The 11,182-nt window shown below is 39.9% G+C and overlaps 1 protein-coding gene across 1 annotated transcript; it reads right to left on the bottom strand.

Moving 5' to 3' along the window:
- Window positions 1-277: 277 nt before the first annotated feature.
- On the bottom strand, window positions 278-3,615 carry LOC307132458 (H-2 class II histocompatibility antigen, I-E beta chain-like). The gene is made up of 6 exons (XM_079826790.1): window positions 3,507-3,615; window positions 2,931-3,206; window positions 2,313-2,594; window positions 2,050-2,163; window positions 1,919-1,946; window positions 278-1,838 (listed from the first exon to the last, which is right to left on the bottom strand). The coding sequence occupies exons 1-5, from the start codon at window positions 3,574-3,576 to the stop codon at window positions 1,924-1,926; spliced, it is 765 nt and encodes a 254-aa protein (XP_079682916.1). The 5' UTR covers window positions 3,577-3,615; the 3' UTR covers window positions 278-1,838; window positions 1,919-1,923.
- Between the last annotated feature and the right edge of the window lie 7,567 nt (window positions 3,616-11,182).

Raw genomic sequence — 11,182 nt, 5'->3', positions numbered from 1 at the left:
ATGAAATAGGATTGATTTTTTTTTTTCTTTTTTTTTTGGAAAATCACCATTCAGCCAAAAAATAGGGCCTACAGATTTGTTTTTGGCCAGATCACCCAGCCTACTCATGACATGCTTTAAATGCTGAATCCATGTTTTAGCTAAGCAGTAATGATACATTATTATTATATCACTGTTAAATGGTTATTTAACAAATAGCCTACAGTATATTCAGTTCTGCATTACTCCAATTTGTTTGTGTCAGAGTCAATAAAGAATGGATCCAAGAGCAGAGGTTGACAGGATAACAACAGTCTTTAATGAGAATATAAACAAGGCAGTCTGTCGTTAAGGCACACAGAACTGGTCAAACAAACTGAGAAGGCAGTTGAGATGATCCTGTCTTGAAGAGGTGAGAGATCGGGACACCAGTAGAGGTGGAGGCAGTTCTTGAGAATTAATCAGTCAGGAACAGAGGACAGCGAAGGTACTCTTGCAGCAAATGCAGAACTCAGACTAAACTTAGGCGCAAGCTGTATCAGACAAACAAGACCAGGTGAGCACTTCCAAAGCAAATCAGACATGAAGAAAGCAGCAGTCGTAACGCATGACATGAAACGCGTCATTTTTTCCCCCAAACCAGTTAAGCGCAAACCACGCCCCTTATGCCAAAACCACGCCCCGCAGCATTAACTCCCGTCTATGACTCGATTTCATTGGTCAACTCTGTCACAGCGCTTTTTTTTTTTGTCACAGCGCTGATTGCTGAAACACAAAACGGATGCTAGCGTTTGTGTACTAAAATAAAAGTATCCCTTTTATTTTCTATTTATTCACTTATTTGTGTGAAATGTTTTCAAAATCGTATTTATTTTGGACACTCGTTAACACTAGCAACTGCACAGAAAAAGGCACTTCTTTTTTTGCCGGCATGGGCCCGGAAGTTGTTTGGGGTTTCAGGTAAAAGATCCCGGAGATGCTGCCTTCGCTAGAGAAAACAAACGGCGTTTCTGCTGTATAAATATTGCCAAAGAGTTGGCACTAACGTTTTGACACATAACAGTAAACAAAGTTTATTAAAATAATAAATCATATTACAATTATCAGAAAGGTGTTGACAGAATTTTCATGGGTGAACAAATGATCACTAATTTTAGTGATAATCAGCCAAATACTAATTTGATCTTTTAATGTCTGCTCATTAATCATAGGGTTTTTTTTTTCCCTAGAACAGAGCAAATATTAGAATGACCATAGATCACCACTATGTTTTAAATCCTATAACAAGTCTAAAAATAATGATCATAGAAGATAAGTGGTTAAAATCTAATAATAATTGTATTACTTTGTGACCAACTTTTAAACAATTTGCAAAGAAACATTTATTTATGGCTGAAATGTACATGAAAATCAAGACAATGTTCTTCTCAACATTTTGAGAAATGAAAGCAGATATACAGAGCCTCATTATAGGAGCATTTAGGACATAGAGACAGTTTTCTCAATAAATGTATGCCATTTCTACAAATGAAGATGTACGTTTATACATAAACTTATAATCAATAATCTTAAGATAAAGAAAGAGTAAAATATGCTTATCTGAAATGCTTTATTTGTACAGGTAAAACTTACATTTTATGAGTTTCTAATTTAATATTAACAAATTTGTTGTACATTATATTACATTATATATAATGTAATAATGTATATACATTATTGTGAACATGAGATTACATTACATGAGACGCTTTTGTCCATTTTAGAAATGAAACATCAAGGATTGTAAAAATTAAGATTGTGAGATAGTTACATAAAGGATGAAAGCTTCATTATTAGTCCACTTCAGTCAGTATGAGGATCTGAAATTTGAATAATTGTTAATCATGTGACTGAGTTTGATAACTGAGTCTGATTTATCAAATACACAATTGAAACCTACCATCTTTAATTAGGTACAAGGATCCTCCCTGTCAAAGCAACAATAAATACATCTTTTAAAAAATGACATATGCATGTACAGGAATGATGTACACATTAATATAAATCTGAATGATTTTAATCTAAACAAACCTGATGATTTCTTCTTGTAGTAAATGAGTCCCGCTGCTCCTAATACGATTCCTAGCACCAGTCCAGATGCCCCGATGGCAATTTTATTCCTCTCAGACTCAGGAAGAGAGGGGTCTGTACACACATCACTTTACGTTATTGCAATATTTACAAATAAAAACATGTTACTGTAATAAGATGACTATTTCATAGTTTCTATTTGATCCTACATTGGCCTGTCCAAATATACCATTCACAAATGTAGTACTAATGTGTACTCTTACCCCAGTCATAAATCATGGGTTGAGTTGAGCTGGCATGCTCCACCATACAGGAGATCTTCTCTCCAGATTTGGGGGTGTATTCCAGCTCAGAGTGGATCTGGTAGTACCAGTCGCCATCAGCCATCTCCATTGTTGAGGTCACTTCAGAGGTCATCAGTTTACCATCTCTCAGCCAGGACACTTTGATGTGTGGAGGATAAAACTCAAATGCGCTGCACATCAACACAGCCGGATGTCTGCCACCAGCCCACTTCGCTGCACTGAGTTTAACCTTTGGTTTCACTGAATCAAGAAGAGCAACATCCTAAACACAGTTTATGCATTTCTCATACATATGTGTGTATGTATATGTGTACGGGGGGAGTGGGGTTTGGAGATTTAACAAGCACTAACTAAAGAAGCCTTAGACATAATCATTATTTTTTACTTCAAATGTAAACCTAAAATTTTACGTTAAAATTACATTTCAAAATGCCATTTATGCCATGCTGATATTAAAACATTTGTCATATTTAATATTAGCATACTGTATATGCTTCTGTAAGAATAACAGAAATGTTAAAAGCAAGAGTTCTGCATGTGAGATTAAAGATCAGAGAAGAATCTTGTGCCACATACCTGCTTTATTACGTATAATTGAGTCATAGATTTGAGCATTATGTTTGCAGAATGTATCAAGAGTAGCTCTCGTACTCTGCATTAAGGTGGTGTCATTGTTCCAGAACTCTGCAACTCTCATTCCATACTCACTAAACCCCACATAATTCCCCAGAGTGCTGTTGAACTGTGTGAATAGGTATTTATTAAAATAATAGCTTTCGATATACACCATGTCACTGAGATCAGGGGAGTTGTAGATGCATCTTAACCGACGGGTTGTGTGATATTCATTAGCTGAAAAAGAATGCAGAGCCAGAACAATCAGTTTTGTCAAATAAGTATGTAATCAATATAAAAAACAGAAGACGTTGGAAACAGTATCAGCCACTTGCAGTACTTGTTTGTCTTTTCAAAAAGTACTTTTCAAGTAATATCAACTTTGGAGAATCCATCACCAGAGGACCATCAGAACAAGTGCCCTTCTTAAGGACATGTTGCAATAGTATAATGTAAATAATTTTACTTTTACTACTTCTGATATGAATTATTGTTGGTATTTAATTCTATCATTTCAATATCTTTTATTTTACTTACCACTTTCTGCTAGAGTGAACACAGACAGTGTCAATATGAGTCGACAACTGAAGAGCTTTAGCGGTGACATTTTCACTCACACTGAATCCCAGCTGAATGCTGCCAGGGCTTTGTTCATGTTCATGAGATGGATGTCTAAGATGACTGGCCAATCAGTCACTGCATGTGTAAGTATCAAGTGTTGCTATGTAGTATCCTGCTTTCATTTTAAAACACAAACACTGTTTAGTTAACAATCTGAACAATTGTTACACTATTTAAAGGCCCCCTGAAATCAAGCTTTTAGTATGAATATGTTAGGCTTAAGGTTAGGAATAAGCTGGTGTGTTCCAAAACAATGACAAAATTCGCATTTAGGAGATTTAAAGTCCCTGTAAAAGGCAATTCTGATATTTGTTTCTAAACACATTATAAATGTTAGAAATGTATTGCTGAAACACATTACAAAGACTGTGAACTATGTAGTACTGAATTCAGAAGTTAGACCGCTAAATACAGGGTGTCTACAGATATGAACAAGTTAAATTTAAGACTTTTTAAGACCTTTTTAATCCCACCTTTTGTGAAATTTAAGACCAAACCTGTGATGGAAATACACATTATCTTACATGCGTATATGTAATAATTAATGCATTTAATGCAAAAAGAAAACAAAATATCCCCCTGAGACCCAAGCATAGCATTTTGTTAACTGTAGTGGATATGTTTTAGCGATTTTTTTTTTTCTGACACCATACACGTCACATTTTTAAGTCTGGGTGTCCTGTAAAGAGCACATTCAGGGATTTTCAGAGATACCATTTTGGAGGTTTCACCATGACCACTCCCTCTTCTGTCTCTAAATATGACTGGTACTGACTGAATGATCAAATTTTACATTCTTATGGAAATATTATATTTTGCAATTATCATTTAAATCTAATTTTCAAATAATTTGCTGTAAATCAATATCTCAGAAAATTATGATGGGGTTTCAAAATCAGAATATGACTTACTAAACTTACTTATGTTACTAAACAGGACCTCGACTTCATACTTCCACAGTAGTGGACATCAGAGCCACTTAAATGCACTTGAAGCATGTAAATCAGGCATTTTGGAAGACACAATAAGTGAACAGGAAAATAAATTATATATCAATATTCCCATGAAATATTAGATATTCTAATGAAATTGTTGCCAATTACTACTCCCATTAGTACACTTCTTTTCCCATTTATTTATGGCCATTTTACGCACATATTGCATAAAGTAAAATAGTATTTCAAATCTTTCTGTTGTATCTTTCATAACATAGTTGAGATGTTCACTGATGTCCACTACAGTGTAATGTAACAATAAAAGCCCAATTTATCCCCACAAAGTATCATGTCACAGGTCGGAGCGGACCACTACTACCGTGAGTCTCGCTCCTCCCTCAGTTTCCACCCCGAGGAGGTCCCAAAAACACCCCAACGACAGGAACAGGTACGTTAAAATAACATTTATTTATTTAAAAAGGTATGGGAAGGGGGAAAGGGATACTTTAAAAAGAAAGGTCTAGCTCTTGGCTTTGGGCGTACAGGTGAGTATATAGGAAGGTACACTGGACTCTTGGCTTTGGGCGTACAGGTGAGTATACAGGGCGGTACACTGGGCTCTTAGCTTTGGGTGTACAGGTGAGTATACGGGGCGGTACACTGGGCTCTTAGCTTTGGGTGTACAGGTGAGTATACAGGAAGGTACACTGGGCTCTTAGCTTTGGGCATACAGGTGAGTATACAGGGCGGTACACTGGGCTCTTAGCTTTGGGTGTACAGGTGAGTATACAGGGCGGTACACTGGGCTCTTGGCTTTGGGCGTACAGGTGGGTATACAGGTGAGTATGCTACGCTTATAGCTGGAATGGATGCAACTCACAGACCCGTGGATAGGCGGACGTCAGGCCTTAGGTGTCGAAGGAGGGCGTATTTGCACACAGCGGACTTCTAGCCTTCCTCTCTAGGACAGACTTCTAAGGAACACGTTGACTTCCCACACGTAGTAAAACAGTCCCACGACGACACAGAGCCTTTGGCTCACTCCTGCGGACTGGCGGCAGATAAACACACAGAGTTCCTTTTACAGTATACTACTTCAATGAACATTTAGGGAGAGATACAACACCTCTTCGCTTCTGACAAGCAAGGCAGATTAAGTACAGGACGAGGCTGCTACACGCTGGGCCTAGCGCGCCCACAGATGGTATTACCAAGGTGGGTAGATCGAGGTAGAGTGCCACACCCTGTGATGTGCTGCCCGAGTGGGCCAATCGCTTCCTTCTCCCCTCTTCCAACAGCGGGACAAGAGATCTGGATGAGGGCGGACACCTGAAAGCACTCAGACGTAGAAGCATACACAGAGACAACACATAAGCTCTTTCTTCGCAGCCGCCAATTCCAACTTCCCCTCCTTCGATACTCCACACAATATTCACAGCAAGCTCTTACTTCATACAGTTGCCACGCCACCACGAGGTGGGGGAAAGGGGTAATGAGTCACAGTCGGGTATATATATATATATACACATACCAGTTCACTTCCTCTAATGCAGGGCTTTCTCTTCAGTCCGGTGTGTGATCGCTGACAATATTGGCACAGCACAACACTTACAATTCTTCAAGTGTATACACATCAAAAAGACTCACCCACTGCACGCCACACACTCACAGTGAATTAGGGTCAAGATCACCACATTAGGCTGGGAAATAGGTCCTGGATAGTGGAAAGGGTCGGTGCGGAGGATGACCATATGGGAACGTCGAAACCACGACCTTTCAGCACACTCTTTCCTCTTCTCAACACGTTTCCGGTGACTTCTCAATGTAAACAATCTCTTCAAGGTAATAATACACATCAACACAAGCACTTCAAAGGAATGTTTCAACCAACTTAACTCCGTGTTTTCTTCAGCCCAGTACTCTGTTTTGACTTCGCCCGGTCTGTATTATCCGCATCGATACGTCCCTCCAACACACTGATCGTCCCTCCAACACACTGATCGTCCCTCCAACACACTGATCGTCCCTCCAACACACTGATCGTCCCTCCAACACACTGATCGCCCCGTCTCACCCACAGCGTTTGCCAGAAATAAACCTCACTTTGCTGTTCTCTGGATGCCTTATTTATCCACCTCCTCTTCTCTGAATTGCCCAATCACCAATCGCCATGTTCGTTCGCACACCTGTTCTTAATAAGCCCAAATTTTGGGTTGCCTGGAGTTACCGGAACTGGCTGCGTGTTTCATGGACAACGGTCCGGGCGGAACTATTTCCACCATTTTACGTTCCGCCACATTAAGTCACTCCGTGACAATCATATCACCAACATTTCTGGTGATATTAACAATTTATTCTGAAGTAATATATCCATCAGTGCTCTTAAAAGTACAGCTTTAAAAAAATTTACAATAGGGCTGTTACCAATCAAATTAAATAATTTACAGTGCAAAATTACTACTGCAAAAAATAATGTTATGAGATTAATGTTTTAAATAGCATTTTGAATAGGCCTATACCAGGGGTAGGCAAGTTCGGTCCTAGAGAGCCGCTGTCCTGCAGAGTTTGACTCCAACCATGAAAAACCCCCACCTGCCTGTAGCATTAGTAATCCTGAAGACACTGATGAGCTGGTTCAGGTGTGTTTGATTAGAGTTGGTGCTAAACTCTGCAGGACAGTGGCTCTCTAGGCCTGAACTTGCCTACCCCTGGCCTATACACATACATTTAAATACACTAAACCACCAGTAGGTGGCGGTAAGTCACTTTTTCAACCAACTGGTTCAACACGCCTGAACAAAACAACATGCGGAGTGTCGCTTGGAGAACGTGAAATAGCTTACTTCTGCGGTCATCTTTGCTTGGAACTATTTCCGTTGGTGAAACTGAACAAAAAAGTGAATATTGTGTCTAAAATGTAAGTAACTTTACTACTTTTTTGTTGAACTTAAATCAATGTAACGTGCAAAATAGCTCCCTTAATTGTCATGGTATATTATTTAACTACATGACTATATTATAAATTAACTAAACATGTTACATTTTTACCTCAGTTTGTTTGTTCTGTGAATTTCTTTACGTTAGCCATTACGCTCATTTTATTTCTCCATGAGAGTTTCCATGAGAGTTTTTTCTCACAGTCTTTCTGAACAGAGTTTCTCGGCGCGAGCCTCAACAACAGCGCGACACTGATACCAGAAATACACTGTCCATTATCTATCACTGAATATATAATCTATCTCGTGATATGATGCTGCTGCCATTTGTTGTAAACTTGCATGAACCCATCTAAACTAGTTAGGAGGCTGGTCAGCTAGCTGCTGTAGTTCGACTGGATTCTGCAACCGCACTTCTCTCTGATGGCACAGTTTGGCACTGCTCTTTTGGATTGATTGCTCCTGCCTGATCCTGCCTGCCTGATCGATTGCTCCTGTCTCCTGTGTGCCTCCTGTGTGCCTGTTTGTAGCTCTGTACAGCCTTGCTCACGTTTGAATCTTTATTTTGATATTTCCTCTTTATTCTACTGCTAAATATAACTTACTCATCACCATAAATTGTTTAAAAATTGCCTATCACGTTAAATTTGACATCGCTAGCTTTTAATCTAAATCACCATCACACGTTAGCATTTCGCTAGCCTGTTAGCTTGTCATCTCTGCACCCGGGTCTCCTGCTCTCTGAGTTCATTAGTTGGATTAGTAAATAGTGTCCAGCATACGATTGTGGTAAGTGGTAAATTGGATTAATCAACAAACACGGTAAGTCATGTCTTCTCCTGTCATTATCACTTGCACTTCATGCTGCATGTTCAGTATAGGCTTCTCCGCTGGCGAACAGGGCTTCACATGTGATAAATGTAAGGAGATAGTTAGGCTGACGGAGAAGATTTCAGAATTAGAAACACGCATCCATACTTTATCTGAGAGTAGTGAGGATGTAACAGCTTTAGACACTGATTTGGATGCGAATAGCTTAGTGAACTCTGTACATTCTTCGGTTCCGGCTGCAGGGCCCTCGCAGCAGGGCAACTGGGTGACTGTGAGGCAGCGTAGTCGCAGACCAAAAAAACGCTTTTCCGTTCCGGTTAGAACATCAAACAGGTTCTCCCCTCTCAGTGAAGCACCCACTGAGTATCCTGTTGAAAGTGCCCTAGTCATTGGCGATTCTATTACACGGAACGTTAAAATAGAGACACCGGCCACCATAGTCACTTGTTTACCGGGAGCCAGAGCGCCTGACATCAAAGCAAATTTAAAAGTGCTGGCTAAAGCTAATCGTAAATTCTCTAAGATTGTTATTCACATCGGCACTAATGATGTTCGACTTCGCCAGTCGGAGATCACCAAAATTAACATTAAAGAGGTGTGTGAACTCGCTAGTACGATGTCAGAGGCTGTTTATTGTTCTGGTCCGCTCCCCGTTAGAAGGAGTGATGAGATAGTTAGCAGGCTATCATCACTCAATGGCTGGTTGTCTAAGTGGTGTCTGCAAAATAACATAGGGTTCATAGACAATTGGAAAAGTTTTTGGGGCAGACCTGACCTGTTGAAGAAGGATGGCATCCATCCCTCCTGGGGTGGTGCCGCTCTTCTCTCTAGTAATTTGGCACATAGTCTTAGAGCTAAACCTTGACTCACTAGGGCCCAGGTCAGGAAGCAGACAAACTGGCTAAACCGACCGTCTGCTAGCTGTCTCACGTCACCGGAGTCAGATAAATCCCAGCACATAGAGACTCTTTAACCGAGATATTATCATATAGAGACTGTGTCTGTTCCCCGAATTAGTAAATACAAAAAAACATCAAAACCATTCAACAGTAAAAATTTAATTGATGTCCAACAAATAAACAAAAGATATAATACAGATGAACAATTGATAAAGCTTGGGCTGCTGAATATTAGATCCCTTTCCCCAAAAGCGCTTATTGTTAATGATATTATTAAAGATAATAATCTAAATGTGCTCTGTTTGACAGAAACCTGGCCAAAACCTGATGACTACATTACTTTAAATGAGTCCACCCCCCAAGATTATTGTTATAAACATGAGCCGCGTCTGAAAGGTAAAGGGGGAGGGGTTGCTGTAATTTATAATAATATCTTCAGTAGTACTCAGAAGTCTAGTTTAAAATATAATTCCTTCGAAGTTTTGGTGCTTTATGTAACGCTATGTAGTGTACATGACAAAACCCGTTCAACATTGGTGTTAGCTACTGTATACAGGCCTCCAGGGCATAATACAGACTTTATCAAATAATTTGCTGACTTTCTATCAGAATTAGTACTGGCCGTAGATAAAGTACTAATTGTTGGTGATTTTAATATCCATGTAGACAACGAAAAAGACGTATTAGGATTAGCATTTAAAGATACACTAAACTCTATTGGAGTTAGGCAACACGTGTCAGGACCCACTCATCGCCATAATCATACTTTAGACCTAATATTGTCACATGGAATTAATGTTGATACCGTTGAAATTCTGCAGCAGAGCGATGACATCTCAGATCATTACTTAGTATCTTGTATACTTAATTTAGCTAAAGTTGCAAAGCCGCCCCCTCGTTTCAAAAATTGCAGGACAATCACTGCCGCTACTAAAGATTGCTTTTTAAAGGGGTGGTAAACCACGATTTCACTATTCTAACTTTAGCTAGCGTGTAATGTTGCTGCTTGAGCATAAACAACATCTGCAAAGTCACAACGTTCAAAGTTTAAAGCAAAGGGAGATATTTGCTTTTAAAGAAATCAGTTTCTAAGGACTACAGCAAACGGCCAGTAGGCGACTACACACATTCCTCCAGGGCTTGCTGACATCACCAGTCCCAATATTTACATAAACCCCTCCTCCGAGAATATTAAATAAGGGAGGGTGAGGCCATTTTGTATCGCGGCGCTGTTGTGGTATAAGTTAGTTAGGCTGGAGTGTTGTTGCCGCGATAACGAGGAAACGCTGTTATTTCCATCCGGATTGCAGGTCTGGGGTACTTGCTCTGTTCAGCCTTCCTTGGGACGGGGGTGCGTTGCAGAGCGTTTAACACACAGCATGTTATATGCACGTGTGTTTGAGACAGCGGGGAATCAGGCGCGCGCAGGGGCTCCCTGCAGCACATCTAACAGAGGAAAACATCCACCGTCTTCGCGATTTCAATGCCAGATTTGCACAACGTCAGCTGCGTGAAAAAAAACACTGCCGGTGCGTGGATGCACGACGCGCGCGCTGCACATTTCACGGAGGACAACACAAACTTCCACAAACTTCGCGAGTTCAATACAGGATATGCACAACGGCTTGTCCTGAAAGCTGGATTTACAAACAGAAGCTGTTTACGGGCCACAACCTGTAAGTCTGATTTATATTTCATCGATGTGTTTTCCTGTAATAGGTTGTAGCAAGGAAGTAAACAGATGACAACGCTGTTCTGCAAACCAGTCTGTTAAATGCTCATTCATACTTAACGTTATCCGACGAACACCTAACATTACAAACACTAACGTTAAAATCTCAACAGCGAACCTGACATTAGTGTAAATTATTCTTTGATTAGAGCTTTTATGTATTGTTTATCTTCAGGCATGCTAAACATGGTTCTGTGTGTGATTTGGCTACTATAGTAAAGCCAGTGCTTTGTGTTCGTTTTGGGTTAATAGTTCTTGC

This window comes from Gobio gobio (assembly GCF_949357685.1).
Source record: "Gobio gobio genome assembly, chromosome: 10".
Lineage (NCBI taxonomy): Eukaryota > Metazoa > Chordata > Actinopteri > Cypriniformes > Gobionidae > Gobio > Gobio gobio.
Note: the sequence above shows the minus strand (reverse complement) of the source record. Positions and strands in the feature narration are given on the sequence as shown.